Source organism: Pavona decussata, unplaced genomic scaffold (genome assembly GCF_977016875.1).
Source record: "Pavona decussata unplaced genomic scaffold, jaPavDecu1.1 SCAFFOLD_6, whole genome shotgun sequence".
Classification (NCBI taxonomy): domain Eukaryota; kingdom Metazoa; phylum Cnidaria; class Anthozoa; order Scleractinia; family Agariciidae; genus Pavona; species Pavona decussata.
Genome location: NW_028145430.1, coordinates 52,315 through 79,283, shown reverse-complemented (window position 1 = coordinate 79,283; position 26,969 = coordinate 52,315). Strand labels below are relative to the sequence as shown.

General features: G+C 37.6%; 1 protein-coding gene and 3 long non-coding RNA genes across 4 annotated transcripts; 1 reads left to right on the top strand and 3 right to left on the bottom strand.

Annotated features, from left to right (window-relative positions):
* Positions 1-2,391: 2,391 nt before the first annotated feature.
* On the bottom strand, positions 2,392-14,406 carry LOC146488992 (uncharacterized). The gene is made up of 3 exons (XR_014863717.1): positions 14,201-14,406; positions 11,051-11,129; positions 2,392-2,837 (listed from the first exon to the last, which is right to left on the bottom strand). It is a non-coding gene; the product is annotated as an uncharacterized LOC146488992 (long non-coding RNA).
* On the bottom strand, positions 5,687-7,777 carry LOC146488993 (uncharacterized). Its single transcript, XM_085109611.1, has 3 exons — positions 7,530-7,777; positions 6,032-6,427; positions 5,687-5,891 (listed from the first exon to the last, which is right to left on the bottom strand). The coding sequence occupies exons 1-3, from the start codon at positions 7,775-7,777 to the stop codon at positions 5,687-5,689; spliced, it is 849 nt and encodes a 282-aa protein (XP_084965737.1).
* Positions 9,917-26,969, top strand: LOC146488990 (uncharacterized). The gene is made up of 4 exons (XR_014864961.1): positions 9,917-10,179; positions 10,536-10,634; positions 19,770-20,298; positions 26,363-26,969. It is a non-coding gene; the product is annotated as an uncharacterized LOC146488990 (long non-coding RNA).
* On the bottom strand, positions 16,885-18,690 carry LOC146488991 (uncharacterized). Its single transcript, XR_014864960.1, has 2 exons — positions 18,314-18,690; positions 16,885-17,233 (listed from the first exon to the last, which is right to left on the bottom strand). It is a non-coding gene; the product is annotated as an uncharacterized LOC146488991 (long non-coding RNA).

Below are 26,969 nucleotides of genomic sequence, written 5' to 3'. Positions count from 1 at the left end.
TTCATTCTATTTGACTGCTAGTTTGACGTCATAAACGATGTCCAAATTTGGCATCAGAATTAAAATTCAGGAAAATAATGTTAAAAATGCTGTATTGGTTATCCGTATAAAATTCTCTGATTTCTGGTAAAGACTTCATCTCAATCGGATGAAAAGGCATAAAGTTACAGCTAATTAAAGCGATTCAAATTTCCCGCCACATGACCATATGTGGTCAAACTTTAGGGGAATTTAAAGTCGAAAACAATAAAAATGTCGTAACGGAGAAAAAACAAAGTTGCATAAAATCGAAATTGTAGTTTTTTTTGACTTAGCATATGTGGTGCTATGACGCGTATTTACGTTATTATGACGCAATGATGACGTAATTCGTGATAAATACGCGTCACAGCACCACTTATGCTAAATTAGCACTGATGTTAGCACTTTGACCGATAAAATCCAGCAGCCTACATAGATCACAAAAGCTATACTGAATGGCCTATGGTGTTAGTGCTAGATGTCAAGGTAACGCTTTCCGTTTAGATAAATTTTTCATTCAGTTTGTCTTTTAATTCACCACGCACGCGTTTTGGCCAATTGACTACCGTTGTTGCCTGATCCCTGGTAAGGATGTAAAGTTATAACGTAGAAATACCACGGCAGTTCATTTTACGGTTCAAAAATAGCGACAAAGAATGAAGTTTAGGCAGAAACAAGAGAACGGCCTGCTTGACTTTAACTCTGCCCTCCAACTGCTCGGCAGTAAAAACCTTGAAGTAGGATTTGACTTTGAGAGCAGAGGCGGGACTTCGAAGCTGCAATAAACTTTCCACGATGGTCAGTTGCTAAGGCTTTTCCTCCTTAACTCTCAAAACTGAGAGATATAGGCCAGGCTATAGACAAAAGTAGAATGCATCGAATGTAACGAGACTTGAAAGAGAAGTAGGTGGATAGATTAAGCAATTGGTTAGCAATTGAATGCATCGAATCAAAGTGCAAACATGGAAGAAAATAGACTCCAAGTCAAAGTATTTGACCATTCGATCGCTGCACATCAAGGCAAGTTCATACGAGAAGCCAAGGGATTGACTGAGGTAAGCGTAGAAAGATTAAAGTCTCATTTCTTAGTTGGACGATCGTTTGTTCTTCAGGTACACGACTCTGTTAAGAAGCGATTTTATTTGTTTTCAGCTGATTTTGCCTAACTTTAATTCAATGTCAATGTGCTGAAACATTTGATCGAACCCCACTGCTAAAACTACTACTGCTAACATTGATTACCTCTTCTCTTTACAGTGACATAGGGTTCCAAACTTCAAGAAAGGTTACGTTTTCGTTTCTTTACCTCTCGGAAGTTTTTCATACGATGTTTGAAATTTTTGAAATTCGTGGTTCCCGTAGATTTAAAAAGTTACATAAAAATTGGTGTTGATTGACTATTATGTTACCATGGCAACTAATTTGTGACGGGCAGGTTTTTTTTTTTTTCAGAAAATAGAAAATCCCTTTAAAAAAATGAAGAAAAATCGCCTTTCTTCCCTTAACTTTTAGGGTTTTTTGATCTTATGTTAGTGTTCCTTTATTCGTTTTGACTGCCTTTCGTTCAATTTCTGTGCATTCCTTAAAGGGACACAGTTACCTTTGTGACCGCACTGACCTGGAGACTAACTTTTGTCAATTTTGAAAAACGTCCACCGTAACCCGAAATCAAAAGTACGCGTCGAATACATCTAGAAATCCGCTTCAATCTTCCCAGTGTTTTATTGGATTTTCAATTTTTTATTGGAAACCTGTTTCTGAGTATGCTTTTGCTCATCCTATGGTATTATTTTATCATATTTGGTTAAAAACAGTATGAATCGCTCTCTAACGGAACATGAAAAGAAGATGTTGAGAACGTGAAGGCGCCAGGCGGAAGAAATCGTTTTCGTTGACCAATATAACGAGAGAAATCAATTAAAAACTCTGGAGAACAAATCTCCATTATATATATTTGGAAAATCGCATTTTCTCAACCTGGCGAAAGCTTCGTCCGGTGGGAATCTTCACAAACGATTCGGACTTCGCGTCATAGCTGCTTGGTTTAGAGCTCAGACGAAGACAAGCTTCGGTACACAGTCGATTATCTCCTCGATCGACAAGGAAAACCTCTATTAGAAACTTGTTTTCTACGGGTCGAGCAGGCGTTCTTGTTATGACATGGGTTTGGTTCCTAAATTTAGATAACGGAGAAGTTGTAGAAACGCAAAATATATGATTGAAAGCAGAAATAAAGCTTACCAGTAGTTTCGCTACACAGCAGTTCAGGCGATTTGCTAATATTTGAACTCAATTTGCTTCTTATGCAAACACTGTGAAAGGTAGAAAAACGGCTAAGGTAATTTTTCACACGACCGGATACCGAAATAAACAATTAAAGGAATCCTCGACTTCAGAGGTATTCGTTGGCGTTTGGCTTTCCCTGGACAAGTCCATCAGTAAATTTTCCATGGTATCAAGAAAATGAGTGTTCTTATATAACATTAGGTCTATAATCACTATAATAATCTTGACTGGCAAACACTTCGACTCGACAAGGTTTGTTTAGATTTTTTCAAAGGGTGCGCTTCTCAGTGCGAGACTTGTGGATGAAGTGTGATATGCAAATCAGCTAAAAAATGGTATCTAATGTGCATGTGCACCAGGTGACTGTGTCCCTTCAAGTGTTGGGAAAATCCAGAAATTCAAGAGGGCTGCAACGTGGTTATCATGACCTAATTACCACGTGATTTGACGTCATTACTTCGCGTTGCGACCCTCGATGATAATATCTTTGGACGTTCTATCTATCCTCCAAGTCTCACTTTCATGCCTAGCTTTCATGCTGGCAAAGTATATGGAGGGGGAATCAATTAATTTAATCAATTAAATAGCATGACCAAGCATTCCACACTTTGAACACTTGTATTAAAAGAAACGCTTCTGACGTTTTTTGTAACCTCTTGCATGAAAAATTTTCGCTTGAATTTTGTTTCATTTTGTAGTTTCTCGCTTATTATATTTCTCGAAGTTAGTATTATTTCCAAGTCTTCTCCAGAAAGGTCAGTTTGGATTTTTTTTTCCATATTTACACGTGCTACTTTCGTCAGTTCTTGAGGAGGTTTTTTTACCAGCAGAGAACTGACGGTCTTCTGTAACAATCTGACTTTTTTCATTCTGCCGTCGTCGCTTGTTGCAAGCTTTTGCTGCTGAACTTGTCTTAAGCCTTTTTTAAGCACGAACACTGGGCTCCTTTGGCCTTGTAGTTCCCTTGAACCGGTAAGTGTCTTTTATATAGTTTCGTCTGTAAAATGTGCGTCTTTTAGGCGACTATGGATTAGGAAAAATCTGGTCTTTTAATACTAATCACGCTTTTTATAAAGTCTCACCTAACAGTGAGAAACCATTTTAAGGAAAAGTAGAAAAAAGGGAACATCAAAAATGTCGATCCACGCACAAAACATTCTATTGCCTCGACTTCAGGCACTCGACCCAGTTTCCCTAGCTTGCGTCCAAACATATCGAAAGTAGGTACCATCTCATTTAACAGACCTGCCGAAGAAAACATTCAAAATGGTACTTTGCCAATTGCTTTTTCATGTCCTGAAAAAAAGAAGATCATTATATTGAAATTCCTATGATAATTAAAAATGTAGGACTAACTAAATAATTGTTCCATTTCCTATTGTTACTTTTATTCTGTGAAATAGCGTAAAATACTTTAAATTTGTTACTACGTAAAGTTTTTGCATGTTTGTATTTGTAAGTTATTATTACTTTTTTCAAGTGTTCCTGTATTCGTCTTGTCCCGCCTCTATTAGTCTTGTAACTATTTGCGGTTCAAACCAATCATTCTGTTATTTTTTTTCAAATAAATCGTTGTTGTTGCTGTTGTTGTTGTTGTCCTTTTTGGGTTTGGAAAAACCACGCCGAAACTCTTACACCAGTTGTGACGTAACTGTCGAACCTATTTCTGTCATCTGACTCATCTCAATCTGGAAGAAGGCAAATATCAATCTTCTCCCTAAAGTGGATATCCCGAATAGCAACCACGACTGTTGTGGAATAAGCATAACATCTGTTATTATGAGGGGTTTTAAAAGGTTGATTTTCAAAGATTTATAAACGACACCGTTGAGAGGAGAAGGATACCGAGAGGTAGTGAACTGAACAAATACCTCTCTTTATTTAGAAAGGTAAACGGTAAACGGGAAGTTCGGGTAAAAAAAAGCAAACATATATGTTTCGGGTATATAACCCTTCCTCAGTGTAGAGAAATTCGTTTTCTCAACACCGAAGAAGGCGCATATAACCGAAACGTCATCTTTCTTTCAACCATTACTGACAATTTTTGATATTTTTTTTTTTATATCAATCCTATCTGATGCCTTTCCTTAAACCCAACGTAATGTGCACAAGTAATCCTGATTGCAAAGCAGTTCGCTTGTTCGACTCCGGTAAATACGACCTTCTAGCAAGAAAACTTAAGGATATGGGTCTTAACCCTTACTTAAAGAACTGGTAACTAAGATTTTTGAAAGGGAGCCTCAGAGAGTTCTGGGTAGTACTGGCATCGTCTAAGATTGATAGCTGTTGATGAAGGCACGACTCAAAGAAGTGGACACTACCTTATCGTTACATTTAATCTAGACATTAAAAATAACAACCGGTCATTAATACACTGTATGTCTTTCGATTCTACTTTAATATCATCTGTATATAAAGATGATATATAGATGCATTGAGCACAAAGTTGCTTCTCAGGCTACGATGGTAATCTTTTTTTTTCTGCGGCTTACAATTTGAGTTTCTCTTTCAGAATGTAGCGCTGTGACAATGACAAACAACTCTGGCAACTCTGCGACATTTCTTTTAGCCCCACCGATTGTAAAGAGCTTAACGAGCGTGACGAGTCGTGATGGTTGCCACCACTTCCCGATAAGCTGTCTAATTGCTCGCAGGTCGTTATCCAATTAACGATTCTTTTACGATATTCGAAGAGGTCACTTTCACTTCTCAGTGAAATCTCAAGACGCGTTGCCTTTTTCTTCCTGCAAAGCTAACTCGTAATAATAACGACTATGAGCATCTTGGAATTGACGACAGAATCTGTCCAGTCTAATAAGTTATATTTTGACCCCATCCAGATTGTTTGCGTCGGAAATTTAATTCGTGATGTCGGTTCGTTTACGGGATAACCGCGACAAATGCGGCCTTCTAATTTTGTTATAAATGCCGAATTTTATCTCTTTGGCCTTTACTGTTGATTTCCGAATCCTTAATATAATTAATTCCGCTTTTGAACTGCTGGCAAAGAAATCAGAGCTTTCGCCGACCAAATTCGTGATCGGTATTATTTTAATCAGACGTTAATGAGTTCAAGGTTTTGGGTTTATCATCGCTTTTTGCATGCGTGACGTTGGCGTCTTCGCTCAATTCCCCTTTGTTTGAGCATCTTCTTTCGGTGTTTTCCATACTGTACGGTCGTTTTTCGAGAATGCAAGCATCGAAGAATTTTGGACGAACCAGAGAATTTCAATACTGTTATACGTTGCGTTACGCTCAATTACCAGCAACTGTTCGGGAAATAAGCCCACGCTCACCTCCGACCCGAGGGAGTAGAACTTTTTGTTTAAAACTCGAGCTCTCGTTTCACACAGGACAGTGCACATTTGTGAATCTCAGATTACTTCGTTAGACAGACAACTCTCAACCAGCTTCCTCTTCTTCTTCTTCTTCTTCTTCTTCTTCTTCTTCTTCTTCTTCTTCTTCTTCTTCTTCTTCTTCTTCTTCTTCTTCTTCTTCTTCTTCTTCTTCTCCTTCTTCTTCTTCTTCTTCTTCTTCTTCTTCTTCTTCTTCTTCTTCTTCTTCTTCTTCTTCTTCTTCTTCTTCTTCTTCTTCTTCTTCTTCTCAGTTCTTCTTCTTCTTGTTCTTGTCCTTGTTCTTCTTCTTCTTCTTCTTCTTGTTCTTGTCCTTGTTCTTCTTCTTCTTCTTCTTCTTCTTCTTCTTCTTCTTCTTCTTCTTCTTCTACTTCTTCTTGTTCGTCTCCTTCTCCTTCTTCTTCTTCTTCTTCTTCTTCTTCTTCTTCTTCTTCTTCTTCTTCTTCTTGTTCTTCTTCTTCTTCTTGTTCTTCTTGTTCTTCTCCTTCTCCTTCTTCTTCTTCTTCTTCTTCTTCTTCTTGTTCTTCTTGTTCTTCTCCTTCTTCTTCTTCTTCTTCTTCTTCTTCTTCTTCTTCTTCTTCTTCTTCTTCTCTTCTTCTTCTCCTTCTTCTTCTTCTTCTTCTTCTTCTTCTTCTTTTTCTTCTTCTCCTTCTTCTTCTTCTTCTTCTTCTTCTTCTTCTTCTTCTTCTTCTTCTTCTTCTTCTTCTTCTTCTTCTTCTTCTTCTTCTTCTTCTTCTTCTTCTTCTTCTTCTTCCTCTTCTTTTTTTCTTTTTAGACTAAGTTAAACTATAACCAACTTAAAGAACAAACGTTGACTAGTGCAAAAGAAGCAAAAAAAGTGCAATAAGGTTTCAGAACTTGTTGGGAAAACATCTCCGGTAAACTATCCGTCTACAAAAAGGCAAATTCTTGTTGTATAAAGAAACCTTGACGACTGGAAAAGAAAGACATAAAGCCATAAAATATTTGGCAGCAACATTTTCCAGTCCCGCTAAAAAGAAAAAAAAAAGACTCTTGTTTAACTAAAAATACGAAGCTAAAGCTACGCAAAGCTTTATGACTAACGTTAGGAGCCTTTTTTCTCATTTTGCGTGCAACAGAACGTTTTACTGTATTAGTTTGATCATTTTAACGATTAGAAGTGATTGATTTAAGGAAAAGGTTCTAGCCACAAGCGTGATCAGTACTTTTGCGTATACGTGAGGACCAGATCGTAACCCAGCAACGTACAAGCGGCAAAATATATCAGTAATCCGACCACCATTACTGGCAATAATTATGCGACTCGAAATTTCCCCACGCAAAAATTTCACTTCTTAATCCTTAGAACTTTTGTTAACTTTGCGGAGGTCGCTTATAACCTGCCCAATTAGGATGTTTTGAACCTGAAAACGTAAACAACCTTTGTTGGCACTAATCAGATTGAACTTATAACTTAAGTTGTTAGGAGTTCACGAATCCGCTCGCGTTGTTGAGTTCAACTGGTCTAGGTATCGCTTTTAAAATCTTCATAGTCTGGTGATTGGTACCACTGAACACGCGATATTTGAATGACCTCTTTTAGCCTTAATTTATTTACCGATCTGTTCAACGTTATTTTAGGTTTCATTAGAGAGAAAAAGAATTGTGGTTGCAATCCTTCAAAGGACACCGTTATTTATATACCTTTGAATAGGCCCTGCGATTGCACCAATCACAGCGCGTTGCTTGCATCAGGACGCGGTAATTCTTTTGTATGTTTAGCGCTTGTGAAAAAGTTGAGAGTTGAGCTTTGCCTTGGCCGACAATAAAACACCATCAGAACCAAAAGTACAGTGTAGTTTATGAAGCCGCAAAATCTGTCCCGTAACACTAAACTTACATCAGTACTCGTTACACCTAAACTTAATCGGTATCAACTTAAGAATAATCAACGTTGTCAAAGTTCTGTCTTTCAAACAAGGTCGAAACTTGTGAGCATGTTCATGGCTGTCATCTCCATCACCCATTCTGTCTTCTGCAGCAAGCAAGAGTACTAGCTTGTTCACTGGTCTGTACAACTTTCCTTTCTGGTTTCTCAGATTGACACTCTTGAGGAGGCCCTTGGCGTCTGAATCCACGTTAGCGACCACGCACATTTGCCATTCGTTTTTTTTGGCACATGTTCGGCTTTAATCACAATGACATCGCTGACTTGGATCGTCGTTAGATTCTCCCTTTTCCATTGTTCCCAGAACAAGTTGCATAGTTACTAAACTCTGCGCACGCGACGACGCACGTGAACATCATTTTGTTGATGACACAGACCAATACTTTTCCTTCATTGTCGGATCCTGATTGGGGGGCAGTGCAACTGTTTTGCATATTCATTCATTCATTCATTCATTCATTCATTCATTCATTCATTCATTCATTCATTCATCCATCCATCCATCCATCCATCCATCCATCCATCCATCCATCCATCCATCCATCCATCCATCCATCCATCCATTGCCGGAAACTAATAGAGGAGGTGAAACCTTCAACGCCTGCCATGCAAAAATTTATTTTGCTAAATGCATATGTGGAAAATCTTCAACGTCAAACAAAGCAATGACCTTATGATAGGTCTGGTCATTCCGCACAATACAGTACTAGACAATACGGCCTTCTTTGCAACTGTTTTATTACAATGATTAAAAGTGGAAAAAAGAAGAAAAAGAAACAAGAGCATGCTAATGGTACTGACAACGAAAGGAAGCAGTAACACTTTAAAAAATCCCATTCGTTGAGGTGGTAATTGAAAAAAATTGATAAAGATGCACTAGTCTTAAACCGATTATATTCTAATCAGTGCGACGAAAACGAAGTCCGAGTTTCCAAGTTCCGTACCTCTCTAGCTTCGACCATCAAAATTTCATCTGAAGTCTTGAATCTGAAGTCTAACGTTCTTATGTCTTGCGTCCTTTCAACTGATTAAAGTGAGCGTTTTCTGTAGAATGTCTTAAGTATCCAGTGTAGACAGCTTTGCTTTTAAACAATTTCTCGCGATATCCAAACAGTTCCAACTGAAATATTTATTGTGAACGGTAAACAGAACTGAACAAAATGAAAGTATATTGGAATTTTCAGCTCATATAACTGAAAAGAGTGAAAAGGTTAAGTTGAGACGTCTTAGTGGGAGATGATTATGAACGACACGTTCAAATTTTAAGCTTCTTTTGAGTCACTGATTAAGATGTTTAATGTGGGCTCGCTCATTAAATTTCGAGCCTTTTAGTATCAATCAGGAAAAATTAAAAAAAAAAAGGCACCAATAAAATGGGTTTTAAATTTTAATGACGATCATCCTCTACACTGTAAGGAAACTGGGAGATAACTTTAATATTTTGTTAAATTGCCATTCGTTTTATTTACTGCATGTGGTTTTATCTAACAATATTATTTATTATATACAATTTTCTCTTTTTTTATCTTGCTTGTTAAAGCAAGGAAGGAAAATTAAAAGTAACGTTGTTTGACTTTTCGATGTATCAAACATTATTATCAAAAATGAATAAAACGTTTAATGCCGGGGTTGCTGAAAGAGTTTAGATTGAATAACTGAAATCGCATTCTATGGCATTCCTGCCATCGAATGACATTAAACCTTTTCTTCATTCGTGGTAATAATGTTTGATACATCGAAACGTTGAACAACGTTACTTTTAATTTTCGTTTCTATACGTCTTGTTGCAACAATTTTATAGAAGATCAAGGCGTACGCCATCAAGACATTAAGACGTAAAGAAATTATTTATCATCTCATGCCTGAATGAAGGGAGCCAGAAATCAGTTCATCTGCAATTTAACACTTTATTCTGGCAAAATATGCCGAATGCTGTGATGATTAAAAAGATGGTTAAAAAAAAAAAAAAAAAAAAACCGTTTGAGCAATTTATTCCGCCGACACGAAAGGGCATGGGAAAATGTCATGGATTATTGGACATCAATCAATCTTCGTTTCCTTGATATCTTTTAAATCTTTTTTCAACAATTTTATGGAAGAAGAAGGCGCACGTCATCCATCAGAAAACTTTCTTCATCATCTCATGCCTGGATGAAGGGAGCCTGAAATGACTTCATTTGCAATTAGACACTTTATTCTGGCAAAATATGTCCAATGCTGTGATGAATAAAAAGTTCATTAAAAAAAAAACCGTCATGAACAAGTACTTATCCCGCAGACACGAAAGGGCGTGAGAAAATGTCATGGAGTATCATAGAGTATTGGACATCAATTGACCTCCGTATCCTTGATAACGCTTTCAAGAATCACTGGCCATATTAATACTGACTCCTGGAAACCAATGGTATGTGTTCACCATAATGACTGTGTGGCACATAAAGGTCGAAAGAGTTTGCTAGAAGCATTTCTTTCTTTATTTTCATGACGACATGCAGTCTGTGGCACCAATGATGTGAAGCCTCCCACACGGTCCTGAGAAGACAGCCGTCAAAAAGGCTTTGTACTAGGATGTGTCTTCGTTTGGTTTGCCTCATGGATGGGTTTGTTGAGGTAAAGCAAATTACACCAGTTTTGGCAAGAAAAACTCTTGTTAGAGCATTAATCGCTTTGAGTGTACCTGAATATCTTTGCTAATGTGCAAGAGAAAGTGATTTGATCATCGCACCAATCTGCTCTCTACTCTTTTAGGTAGCCTATACCCACCTAGTATCTATTCTGTGCACGTTTTGATAACACATTCCCAAGGGTACAGTTGATGTTATCACCACACTAATCTGGTCTGTGCCCTTTTTGGTAGCACATACCCGTGGGAACATTTACTGTGGCGTACAGTAATTTTACCGTAGCGTTAATTTCTCCTCTCCCATGAGACTGTGCTATCTCAGCTATCTATGTGATGTTAATAGTTGCAGTGGAGCTTAAAACCTGTGGAATCGCTTCAAGTCCTTTGAATCGACATAACATCCACGCAAGACACAACTGAACAGACACCAAAAGGAGTTCAGGTGAGTGATCTATTTTCATTTTTTTTTTTTTTTTCAGAAAAGGAAAGGTCTTTTTCTAGGTACATATTCTTGCAAGTTCTCTATCACTCCACGATGACGCCCAACAAAATTACCTTACGTTTACGCGTCATAAATAATCCCGGTGGTGTGTTCGACGCTCCTAAGCACAACGGTCTTTGCTACTTCAGGTCATTTTGTGGTGGCGGGTTTCGTTCAGATTTAACTGTGAAGAACTGAACTAGTTTGTTCCGTTTTCGCGCGAATGCGAGCGGTAAGAACTTTACTTTTGCGAACAACTCTCGTTGTTCTGTGAATAACGGGTTAAATGGGTTACGTTTTTCATCCGAAAAACAAAACAACGGAAATTACAATAACTGGCGAAGCTTTGAATCGTGGAAAGTAGGAAAAATGGAAACGGTACAAACATTTCGTGTGAAATACGACAGCTGTCAGTTATTTGGCCAAAAACGTTTTTTTCATTTCTTTAGAATCCATCTGAATGAATTAAAGAAAACGTTATCTTTACAAGTAGCACTAACACCAAACACCACACGTATTGTGGTCGATGTGGACTACGAGATGCTATCGACCAAAGATTTAAAATAGGATATAGACTCAAAGCCATACTATTTTACCAAACGATTGCTCCATATTTTAAAGTTCACACAAGAAGCCAGGGGACAGAGGTTAAAGCGTGGAGACTTTGTTTTTTCGTTTATTTGAAGGACGATGCTTTATTTTGAAGTGTTCAATTTACACGGTTCTCTTAAGATGTGATTTTTTTTCTCTTGATCTTATTTTATCCAACTTCGATTCTACGTCAATTTTCTTGAATATTTGATCGTCCAAGTTCCTTTCTCTTTACAGCGATAGGATTCCAGTCTTCAGACTTTACTGGCAGTTTCATTGACAATCAGTTATTATATTTTGTAGCATGTTGATTCCGTGGAGTTGTCATTGCACTCAGAAACTTTGCAAATAAGTGGAGGAAGGGGGGAGGGGGAATTCACAAGTGAAAACTGATTTCATACCGTGAACTCGCACCGGTATGACTCAGCCATGTATGAAATTTTGCACTGGTTTCATGTTAACTCGTACCGGAACATGTACACCCTCTAATTGTTTTGCACACAAAATTTGTTTACGTCTCTCAAAATCACATGCGGCTGTAACGTTTTAGATAGAAAATTCACAGAGACTGAATATCAATGTTGATTATTACACAAAAGGTTTTAAAACAAAACAAAACAAAACAAAACACTGCACGTGTAATTACTTATGCAATTTTCCCAATCAATCAAGCAACAAAAAAATGAACAATGGTTGTCGCCAACGATAAATAGTATAACAGAAATGATTCTAATTAAATGATTATTCCCTTGACCTTTATGATATTGCTGTGCAAGTATACAATTAACTCAGTGTCAATTTCACAAGATAATGCGGGTGTCGTGCCAGGAAATATATAGTCAGCCAACTGAATTACCTATGAATGCCTATTTTCTTCAAGTATAAGTAATATTCCTTATGCAGAAAAAATGTTAACGGATAGTTGAAAAAAAAGTATGCACGTGTTTAGTTTGATTTAAAGTGTACAGCGATGGAGTTTGTTCACGGTGAGCACTTGTGGTTCAAATTCTTGGTTTCTTATTTTAAAATGGACCTCGGAAGGGATAAAACAAATAAAAATGACTGACTTAGTCCTTTTTCATTGAATACTAACATCAAGTTCGTATTTCATTCCCCACTGAGAGTTTCTAAAATTCCTTTCAACTGCTGAAAGTCCCACACGACCCCCCTTATTGTAGACTATGACAAGATATTAATTGCTCTCACCTTAGATACTGAGTGATCGTTCAACTAGATCCAATTATGTAGTATTATCGGGGTAGAAATGCATAAAAATCATTCGAAGAAGCCTTTTTCTTTAAAAGTAATCAACATCTGCTTACTGTCTGATAAAACGTTTTTTCCCCCTTTTTTTATGGATATTTTGTTCAAAAAAAAAAAAAAAAAAAAAAAAAACCGTCCATTTCTATTACCTCCTGCCTTCAGTGTGGCACTTTTGTCGGGCGTCGGATAGCTGAAAGATGGAGCGAGTACAAGAGCGAGCGTTAAGAGCCGTCTACTGTAATACGAGAAGTTCATAAGATGAGCTCTTGAGAAAAGCTAAACTCACAACACTAGGCTGTCGCCGATTACAGGATATAGCTACAATCATGTACAAGGCTAAGTAAGATATGTGCCCTGTATGTAAAGGACGTTTTTAAAAGTTCGATAATCTTAGCTATAGGCTCAGAAATTCTGGTGACTTTTTTATTCCTTGACACAACACAACAACGTACGGGATACATAGTCTAAGATATGTGGGTCCAGTAATATTGTCTAAATTGAGCAAGGATGTATAAAATGGAGAATCAATCTACAGCTTTAAAAAGAAGATTTGTAAGGTAGATCTTGGACAAGTGATCACAGAGGGCTGCAATAACTGCCTTCTATGTTGTACATAAATGACACTTTTTTAGACAAAAGGACACCCGTTTATTGGTAGGTATTATTTTATAAGATAAATCAGACTACGTTTTATTGGCATTTTAAATTTTATCTTTTGCAAATATTTGTTTTTATTTCTATTGTTTTTTTGTTTTTTTTGTACCAATTAGTTAGTGTTCATAGTATTTTAATTTAGTGTCCCCTATTAGTAGGCCTTACATGGCCAGCTAGAAGACTTGACTCTGAAATAAAGTTTGTCATCATCATCATCATCATCATCATCATCATCATCATCATCATCATCATCATCTTCTGCGTCCTTCCCCAATCTCTCCTTGCCTTCCATGTCTTTTTGATCCTGTCTTTGTTAACACAATTCTTGAAACACCACTTGAAGACCTCTACATATGCTATTGACTTTTGAAAACAGAAAGTTCACGGTCTTTTATCGCGAAAATAATGAAACGTGGCTAGCATGATAAAATTCCCGACCCCCCCCCCCCCCTTCCTCCCCCACAAAAAAAATGCAAACTCGTTCCACTCACATAGCAGAACACTGACGCTCATTGCATCCGTTTTTACTGTGGATAGTAAGTTGACTTACACATGCAGGGGCAAAATACCCCTTTTTGGTTATGGAGCAGAGTCTCCAAATTATCCATCAAGTGATCCTGGCCCGTTTCCTAACGTTTCGGGTACATAGAAAATGAGTCGTCATCATTCTTCTTGATAGTCTGAAATGTGAGCAACCTCCTTCCCCCCAACCCAGCGATCTTTTCTTCAAAAATGATAACCCTAAAAAAAGAAGTAATAAGTGAAAATAGTGTCACGTGAGGTTGTCGGCAAATCGTCAAAATAGAATTAAAATGGCCCCCGAATCGACGAATTACTCTAAGACATCAAGCTATTTCCTTAATAATTGCTCTAATTTCTGTTTTAAAATATACTTGGTTGACAAGGAATCTCAACTTATTTCAGGCAAAATGCCTAAACTACAAACGTTTTTATTAAGAAAAAAGCTATTTCGGTACAAAATCAATTTCAACTTTTGCGGTGAAATCAATTCCATTTACCGTTTCCGGCCAAATATTTCAGCGTTTGTTTCACAGTGTTGAGTTCGTCAATTTGAGAACAAACTTCATGTGTTGTCCATAGCCTTTAAGTATTTTTATCTTTTACCTTTACTGCGCTCGATATGGATACTCTACCGTTATTTGGCAGTGCTGTTGTTGTTATTCCTTTGGGGAAGACTCGTCTAGATTTCATGGATACTCTCAATACTTTTAGTCAAACGGGTTTGAATGCATTGGCTTCAGTGAAACTTAACATGCTCTTAAAATAACTTCTTAGCTAAAACAGTATGTCATCAATGTTTTTTTTTTTTTGTCAGTCTGGGTTCCTGAAATATTTGCACTTTCGTGAGGCAATCACTAAACTAACGGGTCACTCATATCTGAAGTACAAGTTATGGAAGTTATCCGATGAGACACCTTTTGAAAACTCGCTTCTTTTTCCTAGCATAAATCAGAAATAGCAAATAAATAAAAAAAGCCAGTTTATGAGAACAATAGCTTCATAATATTAATACCAAATAGTGTTGACTTATGTTTTAATAAATACAGATCTGTGACCGATACTTTTAATCGATTCCAGTTTTTTGACCTCTCAAAAAAAAAAAAAAAAAAAGATGACCCATCCTCAAACAGGGAGTCCCAACGCATCAAAACGTTTGCCGGAAGTCGATGCTGATTGTCTGAAAATTTGTTGACATAAGCTTGAAATTTAAATAAGATCAAAGGCGGTGAGCGATAAAGAAAACTACAGGAGCACTTAGTAAGAAATGCGTTAATAGATGGATTATGCAACAAAAGTTTGCGTCCTTACCTCCTTTTCCATGTGATTACCATGGTGTTTGTAAATTGATGACAGCTGCAATAATATTGGTGACGGATGAATATAGCAGTGCATCTTTTCAACTTAAACATATTATATATGTAACATTATGATGCGCATGGTCTTAAGACTTATCGTTACGTCAAAAACTGAAATCTTGAAAATTTCGTGGAAAAAAAAAAGCTTTTCCTGGCTCCTTAAGAGCGCCAATCTAGACATTTCGCCTGGAGGTATGCAAAATGCAATCGAAAATTCCCCAAATTTGCCAGGACATAGGTCTAGATGAGTATTTCTAGAAGAAAAAAAAATTACTTCGAGTTCGAGTAGATTTTAATTTTAGGCGAACGGCGACAAAGTTGGTTTGGCCGCTCTCACATCGGTTTTCACGGCGTCCACACGATACGTCAAAGTACATAACAGTTAAACCAACCAGGCGAAATTTCTGGATTGCCGCTCTTAAGGAGCCAGGAGATATATTTTGTATTTCTGAGGTGATTAAGGTATTCCGCACGGGTATTCTACGGAGACGGTCAGCCGTTAGGTGCCATTGTCATGTTTATGTATTTTGATGGGCACATCAACTACTTTTCTATTAGCTACCAAGAACAAGAAATACTACACGCGCTTTCTGCCTTTTTGGAAAATATTTCTCTCCACGACCATTTCTTATGGGGTTGAGATTCATGTCAATAAGCGTTCGTCCAAAGAAAAACAAATTTTATGCCAATAAGCAACGAAATTACGTAACAAACAAGGACCAATAAGGCAGGAAGTTTTCAATTTTCAGCAAAACAAGAAATTAACGTGATAAAATGTCTTCCCAGTGGATTTGTGTCCTTAAAGGGGCTACCTTCTGTATTCTTCACAATTTATCCTTGGATTTCAAGTTTTTTTTGCCTCCGTCTTTTTAGGGACAGTTGTTGAGAAACCACTTAATCTCTTATGGTTCTGTAATTTCAAAATAAGACACTCGCGATTTTCTGTCGCACATTACACAATCCCCTTTTGACATTTTTTAAAACGCAAATAAGGCCGATGGACTGTATAATCAATACAATTCATTTATTTTGCCATTAATTAAAAAACACAACATAAATACATTAAAAATGATACAAAATATTCCAACTAAACTATTTACAAGAGGAAATGTGTTAAAGGCTAGGAAGCCTTTATAGAAGCCTGGGGCTTATTAACTATAGGCTTCCTGGAACTATAGGATAAACCATAGAAGTTAAGGGTACTGAATGAAAATTCCAATTAATTTTTTTTATAGAAGAAAAAAAAAGAAAGAAAAAAAAAAAAAAAAAGAAAAGGTGTGTAGCTCAACAAAGAGTTTAATTTAAAGAAGGAATTTTTTAAGTCTTTTGCCAAACAAACTGATACTTTCACTGTTTTGAATTTCACGACTTAGCGAGTTGAAAAACGTAGGACCTTGAAACCGAATTGAGAATTTCGAAGATTAGCTCGACAATAAGGTATATAGAAAGGTTGGAATTTCTTGTATTATAAGAATGTATCTGACTTGCAAGAGTAAACATATCACGAAAATAATTTGGAAGTAAGCTTCTTTTAAAAAAATATACATAATCAAAGTAAACTTTACCGCAAAGCCGGTCATCTGTAGGAAGTTTACTCCAGATTACTGCCGAAACAAAACAAAAGCGATCGTAACAAAGCAAACACATTACAAAGGTTTTTACTATTGATGATAAATTCCTTGCATATGCGTAGAGAAATGCTGATAGCATCGTGTTTTGTGTAACATGTGGTCTTATGTTGGAAAAACTAAAGGTAGTTCTTAAAATCGAGGTGCTGTTGACATACTGACTGCAGAGTTTTTTCACAATTAAACTCATTTTATTAGAACAATGCATTTGTTTTGACTTCTCGATTAATTATAGGAATACATGGAATCTTAAATTGGCATTTCAATTCATTGATCCGGCTTAACCCCTTAAAAAAAATACTTTTTACTAGGTACAGGATTATCAGAAATGATCCCTTGATGCTCCCTTAATAAATTAGCTCATAACAGTTAGATAATAGTGTTTACAGCGTCATTGTAAGTAATTAAGCTAGGTAATTGTATGTTTGAAACACTCTTTGAAAATAGTCTAATTTTGTTAAAAAAAAAAAAGATAAATCAGTTCATAAATCAGAGAGAAACCAGGCTTCAACGTCTGAAGGTTGGCATCTTATTCTTCCTCAGAAGCCTAATAAGGAAAACAGCAAATGAAATTAAAATCAGCAATCCAACAAGAGTAGCATGTAAGAAAACCATGTTCTGAGCGCACACTGAAATGGGCAAACAACAAGTACAAAATAATCATATTACTGTCATCTGCGTCTATCATATCAGCGTTGTGATCCCATTGCAAGGGCCTACGATATCCGTTTGAAAAAAAAAAATACCGTCTTCGAGCAGTTCACTTCATTGTGTTTGAAACTTGTGGTGCTAACTGAATATTATCCATCTTTGGTGTTAACGAATCTTCTGCCTACATTTTTCTTCTACATTTATTACATTTATTACATCCTACATTTATCTTCTGCCTACATTTCCCCCTGTATTAATTTTTTAGTGACATTTCTATAAAAAAACAAAAACAAAAAAAAAAAAACAAAAACAAAAACAAAAAAACCAAACAAAAAAGACACAAAAAAAAAAAAAAACAAAGAGGATAGCTCATCCTGCCACATCACTTTATGACACAATTCGACTGTGGAAGATGTGTTTCATCAAGAAATTCTAAATACAGGTTAATATTTGCGTCGAAGCGAGTTTTAATTTTATACGTCATCCTCGGTTTTGCAAGATCCCTTTCAGGTCTTTAAAAGGGATTCATAGAACACTAACACAGTTTGATCTGTTCCGATTTAAGTACTCCAATAAATTAAGAAACGTAAGCCGGCCTAGTTTCGCTTTCTGAAAGACATGCGTCAATTTCCCGTGTTAGGAAAAACTCAAATGGATCTACACCAATGATCGAAACGCTGTTCAATTCGAAATTCGTCGACCATTCAGGCTTTTTGAAAAGATGAGCGACATGAGTTGACGCTCGCCTTTTTCTGTAAGCATATTGTTAATCGCTCTATCAATACAAAGATAACAAGTTACAAATGACAACGAGCATTTATCCACATGTGTAAAGGAAATTGAGAATAAAGTTTTGAAATTCTTCCTTCTAATGATATTCCCTTTCGTTTGTTTCTGTACGTGCTCTTGCGGTGATTTTGGAAGCGCATATAATGATTTAGAAAAGGTTTTGGGACTTAGAAAACTGAACACTTACCACGATTGTCCACACATCGTTAATATGTAAAGGCTTGATGACATCTGCCTTTGTTTCTCTCTTACTCCTTCTCCTTGAACACCCTTTCAGCCTTTTGAAACATCTTCGTCTCCTTCTTCTTGGCAGCCGCACTACAAATGCCTCCCCATGGTTCATTAGAACGCATATCACAAGGAGCAATAAAGTCAACAAGATGAAGAGACGCTTTGAATCCATTCTTGAGTGTTACTTTGAAAAACTTGCAAAGCAGTTTAGTTAATTGCGGGCAGCTCAGGTTCCGAAGTTGTTCTTGACGTGTGAATGTAATTATTGACCTAGCCAAGCTTAGCCATCCAAGTAGTTCCCTTTACCTCGCCGCTTCTGATATGCTACATTCTTGTCACCCAATATAAAAAAAAAAAGAAATGAAGAGAGTAATAGGCTCAGTTTTCTAATTTAAATGGGGAGGAGGAGGTCAACGGCTAACACGTCCATGTTCAAGGTCCATGTCCATTCTTTCACAGTAATACGCTTCACGCATCAGTACGTGTTTGCGGCCGAATACGCCACTGCGCCGAAATCACCCCAAAGCAGAATTGTAAACCGTCATAAGACTATGCCATATGTGCAGTATATAAATCTCAGCTATTATTTAACAGATGCTAAATGGTGTTTAAGAAATGGCTTAATAATATGCAGAGCCGTAAAAGAGATTTGTTTTTAATACTTTTCCAAGCAGTTCCAGTTTTAACGATCCGTTTTTGAAAACGACCCATTCCTCATCCACCACTTATTGGTTGTTTGCGGCCGATCCTCTGCAGTAAGGTTATGGCTAATCGACAACATATATTGAAATGGCTTCCGAGTTGTTAAATTTCACTAAAAGGGCAAGATAATTGCTTAACCATTGCTATAGTTTATTTATTTTATTTATTTATTTTTTTTTTTCAAAAATGTGCTTGGTTGACCAGAAATCTCAAGTTACTTCGGGGAAAATGCCTAAACTCCAATAGCTGCCCTTTGGGGAAATAATCAAACCTTAACATTTTATGTCAGGCAGCTTTGAATGGATTGGCTTAAATAAAACTTTGAATGTTCTCGAAATAACGTGACAGCAGAAAAAGTATATCGGCGATGTTTTGTTTTGCATTAGTTCCTGAAGTATACTCATTTTAGCGAGGCATGCACTAAAATAACGAGTCATTCAGATTTGAAATGCAATTTTCCATCTATTATAGGAAATCGCAGACATGTTTTGAAAACGGCGTCAGTTTTTCTTTTTAGCACGAATCTGAAATACTCAATACAACTCAAGAGAAAAGCATTTGGTTTGACTTCTAGAATAATTCTATTGCTACATGGAATCTTAACTTGGAATCTTCATTCATTGCTTCGGCTACACATCTTAGAAGATTAGAATAAGCTTGCAATCTTTACGCAGTGCACGGTTTCGAGACATGTTCCGTTGTTATTTCAGGTGAGAAAGTTCATCAATCAGATCGAGACAAAGCTTTAACGTCTGCAGGTTGGGATCTCATTGATCCTGAGAAGCCTAATAAGGAAAACAGCAAACAAATTTAAACTATACTTAAGGAAGGAACGCAAGTGAACACACACTGCAATAAACAAACTGCAAGTAGAGAATGATCATATCCCCGCCATCTGGGTTTGTCATATCTGCGTTGTGAGCCCATTGCTAGGGTCAACGCGGCAATCAAAGACCTCGTGCGCCATGGAGTTCGTCAATTTTATAGTTTTTTTTTTTTTTTTTTTTTTTTTTTTTTTTTTCTGGTAATACTGGTCGTTTTGTGCGCGATGGCGAATGGCCACGGCTTCAAGAGCTCCGACAATTCTCTCATTTTTTCACTTGTCTCTCGCTTAGTGCAGGATACAGTCACCTGCAGCAAATCGAGAGAATCGCTGAGAGTCACAGAGAGCAATCACTGCAACGCGAACTCCGGGAGGGTCCTAATATTTTTATCATTTGCGTCTACTTTGTGTAGCAGGTCAGTAGTATACCTTCAGCAAAGATAAGCCTTGTTAGTGCCTTCCCTTGCCTTCCGTATGCCTTCCCTTGATTGATATGCATAAGCCTATGACGTCACCTCGGAAAGAAGTGTCTTCCTGCACACTAATTTGGATTAGGTTTACTAATGAGCGTCACTCTAGTACAAAGAAAACAATAGACATGCCCAGGCTTGCCCGCTCTTGAAAAAATGCGTTCCTCCATACTAATAAGTGTCTTCCTCCATACTAATAAGTGCCTTCCTGCATACTAATAAGCGCCGAGGTTTACTAATTAGCGTCACTCTAGTACAAAGGAAACAATAGACATGCCCAGGCTTGCCCGCTCTATACCCACCCTGATTGGATCTTAAAGTGTATATGACACAAAATCTTTTATTAGCTTATTAGGAAGAGCTTTCAAAATGATGAAGAATGGCATTTGTTTTATTGCGATAGCATTCTTGGTTGCCGAGTTATTCAAGATTTAGGTTTATGCAAATTAGACAACTTGTGACGTCACAAGACTGACACAAAATGAAAGGAAATCACAAAATTTAGAATATCTACGCAAATACTACATCTACAGGGTTGAAATTTTGCAGGGTTGATGTGCTGACAGAACTACACATTGTGATAGTGGCTATGATGTCACCATAGCAACGTACTCGTTACCAGACCTCTACCTTCCCAAAATGACAAATGCCTTATTTATTGCTCCACAGTCAAACAGAATTTCTTATACTTGTGCTGCGTAATGTCCATATTCCCTCACCCCCACTGAATAAACATCAAGAGCAAGAAGCGCTTCTTGGGAAGGGAAACTCTGATTTTATCCTTTGGATGGTGAGGGCCTGGAGCCCATTGTGTTGTCATGGAAATGTCATAGTGGATCATATCATGACACTTTGTGATGAGTATAACAACTCTACAAAGTTTCAGTTCTATACAGAAAAAGGCTTAAGAGATATTCGATTTTTTGTGATTTCCCTTCATTTTGTGTCAGTCTTGTGACGTCACAAGTTGTCTAATTTGCATAAGCCTAAATCTTGAATAACTCGGCAACCAAGAATGCTATCGCAATAAAATAAATGCCATTCTTCATCATTTTGAAAGCTCTTCCTAATAAGCTAAAAAAGGATTTTGTGTCATATACACTTTAATATTTGTATGGCCAGTGTGAATAAAAGCGCGCTTTCGTTGATCGTGTCATTTCTCCAGTTTTGCGCCCGTAACTTTACAGAAACACGTCATGTTTAGCATATAAAACTGAAATTATTTGCAAAACTAATTTTATCGCTAATTTCATACGAAACGACCGCCAAAATCGCCAAAGACGCCAATAACGCCACGTTTAAGGTTTGTGTTTTCCCGTATGCGCGCGTCGAGATCTTGCGTATAAGTCTTTCAACTTTGTTTATTTACATTCGAAACGTTAACTCCGTTGAAAATTTCTCGCAGTTGGTAAAGGGATTTCATACATGTTTTAAGAGCTCCACACGAACCACTCAAGCCAAACAGACCGTAAAATGAAATTTGTTTCGGTTGGAAATCGTAGCAGGTTAAATCGGCTCGTTGTTTATATGCCCATATATGTATTCTGTGGTAAGCATCTATAGGACAGTATTTTTGCATTGTAAGGAGAGATAAGTTGTGGATCACTCCTGGGGTTTATGCAATCACATATGAAAGTAATTAAGGTTTGTGTCAATAAAACAAAACAATGGAATAAAAAGGCAGTGTCTTTGTGTTCTTCATATCACAGTCTTCGAAACAAAACTTCTATCTTAGCGCTCTTTACAACTCCGTCGAGCGTGCAAAAGCCACTTCATGTACACTTTCTGTGTCTCCAATGTATATTTGAAGTGGTGATAATTCAGTTTCCACATGCTGTGGTAACTGTTGATTGATCTAAGTAGAATTATACTCGCTGGTATAAACAGTAACGTAGCGATTAGTGAGTAGATGTACGGTATTGCGCGATCATAAGCTCCCATTTTCATGATCTGTTTGTGATCTGAAGTATTCGGGGTTTGATTTCTTCCAGTACTTGAAGTATAAGTCAGATGATTTTGGTGATGGGTGGGCGGCTTTGTTGAAAAGAGGGTTGTAGTAATCTTTGCGGTGGTGCTGGTATAATTACAATCGACGATTATTGTAATCGGCTTGGGGCTGTAAAAATCTTGTATGTCATCACACAAATCCGGGTCGTTAGTTCGAAGATCTACAGTAATTAGTTGTGGTAATAGTTCTAACAGAGCGGAGATATTAATGCGACGTAAATTGTTATCTCGCAGTAGAATTGAAGTGTAGTTCTCAATCCTTGTCTGTGAATCTGGTATGGATGACCAACCAACGTTTGTGCAGTCGATAACCTTTAAATATTCGAGGCAGTGACACTTCTCCAGGCAAGCATTTGTACTGCATAGAATAGCTAGCAGAATGAGAATGGAGAAAGACATATTGTATTCTGAAAAGTGTTTGTGAGATTCGAGATTTCCTTTATCGAGAATTATTAACTAAACTAGTATTTTATCAAAGATTTTAATTTCGATAAGAAAAAAAAACTTTCGGAAGGTACTCGCGAGCTATCTCGAGTGATGTTGCGTGTGTCTGTAAACAATCAAACTTTAAGTGTGTTGATTGATGACTTGAAAATAATAATAATAATAGTAAACTTGTACAAAAAATAAAAAAAAATAAATAAAAAATTTGAAATACAAATTACTAAAGCAAGATCAAAACTTTTTAATTAGACACTGTTAGTTGTGATGACACTTTTAAATAAAGATGATGATTTCAAAGTTGAGAGCTGTTGCGTGACTAGCGACGCGCGACACCCACGCGTGTGTCTGAGAAAAAATAAAGACACACAACTAGAAATGGCCCGTTTGTCTCCTTTTGTCCCTTTTGGCGGGGTTTTGACCTTTCAGGCCTGGTTATGGCCTTCCAGGCCTGTGTTTAGCCTGGTTATGGCCTTTCTGGTCTTCTTTTATTTATGACGGAGAACGCTTAGTAACCCCGCCTTCACCAATTTTCTATAAAACAGACGCGTTACTTTCTGAAGTTTAGTTTCCTGTCAGAACGCGTGCGGTTCAAACCAAAGATGACGAGCACAAACTATACCTTATACCTGCAACAAGGTGCTGGAAATTATGAAGACAGTGAAGAAAGCGATTTCTCCCAAGAAAGCGAAGTTTCTAGTCAAGGAACGGAGTCTTCCCAAGAAGAAGAAACAGAAAACTTAGAGCCGTGGTCACGCGTTTTTGATGAAGCTGAGCAACGCCACAAGACCCAGCTTGAAGCTTTAATCAATCAATACCAAGAAAACGGAGATTCAGAAAATGTGGCTCGTAGTAAAGCCGTGAACGCTCTCGTTCCTGTTTACAGAAAAGAGCTGAGAAAAGTACTCTTAGAGAATCTACAGTGGATGCGTGCAATGAAAAAAGATCCCACCTTCAAAAAAGTGATGGAAACACAAAAAGAGCTTAAAGACACAGAAGGATTTGATTGGTTGGAATCGACGGAACTTGCTATCGATAAGCGGAAATTCTTACTCAATCGATTGTATGAAAAGCAGCCCATTCCACAAGATCAAGACTAAACCTACTATGAATGTTATGGAATTTTTTTTTAATGTTTCCTGGACCTTTGTATTGTTGCATTTCAATAAAAACTGTAAACAACCAAACTTTAAGTGTGTTTATTGATGACTTGATAATAATAACAATAATAGTAAACTTGTACAATAAATAAAAAAATCTGAAATTTGAAATACAAATTACCAAAGCAAGATCAAAACTTTTTAATTAGACACTGTTATTTGTGATGAAACTTTTAAATAAAGATGATGATTCCAAAGTTGAGAGCTGTTGCGTGACTAGCGACGCGCGACACCCACGCGTGTGTCTGAGAAAAATAAAGACACATGACTAGAAATGGCCCGTTTGTCTCCTTTTATCCCTTTTGGCGTAGTTTTGGCCTTTCAGGCCTGGTTATGGCCTTTCAGGCCTGTGTTTGGCCTGGTTATGGCCTTTCTGGTCTGTGTTTGGCCCCTCTGACACTCTATATGACCTGACTATTTGCGAAAAAGATGTCATTTGTGTTCAGTCACCAAACTGTCAACATGGTTTACAAGAGAGTTTGCAGAAACTGTCCGATTCCATCTTGCGGGGCGAAGTACCTTGTCAGATTAGCTAACCATCTCGCGGATGTTCATCAGTTAGAGCACACACAGCGAAGACAGTATTTACAAGAAGCGAAACTGCAACCTAAAGTTAAAGTCGTAGTTTACGAAAGTGAAGCGGATGATTCCGGAAAAAATCACTATCACAATCCAGTAAAGACACAAGAAACGGTGTACGAACAGTCAAGACAGCGGAGAAATGAGGCCTCTTTTAAAGCAAAAACTAAAAGACCGACTTCAAAGAACAAGGCAAACCGCAAGAAACAAAGAAAGTCGAACTCTTGGCTTAGAGGCCGTAGGAAAATTGTGTAGACACGGAAGGAATATTTATTATTTCTCGAAATGAAGCGAAAAACAAAAACGGATTTGTAATAGTCAGTCAAATGATTCATTTTCATTCCTTTTCCTTTCAAATCGCTTTGTATTTGACTCTTTTTGTCATTGTTTTTTTAATAAAGTTTTTAAAACGGTATCTCTTGTCTGGTTCTATTGCTAACAATTAAAAGTCGCGTGTTTCCATTGATCCTTGTTAAGTTATATGAAATTGATTATAAACTAATGCGTCAAGATACTCCCTTGGGGTTTTTCAGCAGATCTGAACTAATTTTTATGCAACTTTAGGTTCGTGAACCCGCATAATTAACTGACTAACGGTGCGTGACTTTAATAGTTTTTCATTTCCTCGAGATAGATAGGAGAAAGAAAGACACACAAAGATAGATTTACGCATCAACGGTTTATTAGGACTCAGAAAATGAGCTTAACACTGATATAAAATCAAATTGTTTTTCAAGAAAACTGTCAGCATGAGTATCACGAATCAAGTAAAACGCATCCTCATCACTGCTCTATAACCCCATTTTGTCTTTGCAGTTTTGGTCGTGAACTTGTCTTGGGAATCTCGATGGTTAGTTTCGAAGGGTTTCTTTGTTCGGCAAAGAATTCGCTGAGAGCGTCTTTGAAAGGGGTTCGCATTTTGGAGCAATGGCGACTTTTTGTGGCTCTTCTTGTTTTCTTGCTTGGATAGGGGATACCAGCTCTTGTAAAACATTTCTCGCCGGGGTCATTATCACCAGGTCCTTTCCTCTCAAGTGAGAAATCATCTAGGCCACATTGCTCTCTTGTGAATCTTTTAAGCAGAAGGACTCCAAATTTCTTCACCAAACCTTGAATTTGCAACCACACTGTATCTTCCACGCCTTTCTCTTTCTGATTAAATAACAATTTCTCGAATTGAACGACCAGAAGTTGGACCGCCTTCCAGCAACACACAGCTGTGCTAAACAGGCGGCTACTGCGTGCATCGTCGTGCAGTAATAATGAATGAACGGTTAGATTCCAGCTTAAAAGTCCAGCGTGTTCCTTCCATCGCTTTAAACCTTCAGTAACAGCTTCCAGATTACGTTCGGGAGACAGAATCAGGGTAGAAATTTCTTGAGACACCCTTTCTACATCGTACCATGCTTTTATGAGGGAGTTCCATGATGAAGTAATCATTGCATTTTTGATAGCGTTTAGGTCAAAGTAAGCCATTTTCAACGGTACTAACGTTTTAAAAATCGGAAAAAGTTTTCCCAGCGAGTTTAAGTTAAATGAAGGAATGACGCTTTCGAAATCTAACCGCTTTTTATTCAAAACAGACAATATAAATCTTAAGATCCAATCAGGGTGGGTATAGAGCGGGCAAGCCTGGGCATGTCTATTGTTTTCTTTGTACTAGAGTGACGCTCATTAGTAAACCTCGGCGCTTATTAGTATGCAGGAAGGCACTTATTACCGAGGTGACGTCATAGGCTTATGCATATCAATTAAGGGAAGGCATACGGAAGGCAAGGGAAGGCACTAACAAGGCTTGTCTTTGCTGAAGGTATACTACTCAGGTCCCGCCATATTAGTTTGGGGAACGCCAAAGGTTGCAACAATGAACAGAAAAAACGTAGAACCATCCCTCGGAACCATCGTGCCATTACTTGTGGCTCTTGCGGGTCTACTGAATTTACATATTAAATGTGGTAATGTTTCCCGCAAGCAGCACAAGGCTCTACTTCTAAACCACGTAACTGGTTCTGCTCTTGCTGTACAACGACGAGCTTGAGATAGGAAACTATCGATCTCTCTCTTTCCTGTGTATACATAGAAAGATCCTAGACTCGTTCCTCTTTGACACTTTTGTATCGATTGAACGTCTTCGGAGAAAATGAATGCCTTGCCACTCATCTCTAGGGGGGATTTCGTAAAGGTAAGTCCACCAAACTACTACTAACGGAGACATGGCTGCATGCTCTTAATCGCGATCGTGTTGTTTTGTTGGAGCAGTCTTCGTGGACTTTCCAAAAACCTTTGACAGGGTATCACACTCAACCCTGATTACAAAATTGTATCATCCGTTCGGGATAACAGATGGAATGCAGTATACGGTTGTAAACGGGACCTCGTCAGATAAAGCAACGGTTTCAGCTGGTATCCTGGTGTCCTAGGTTCAACACT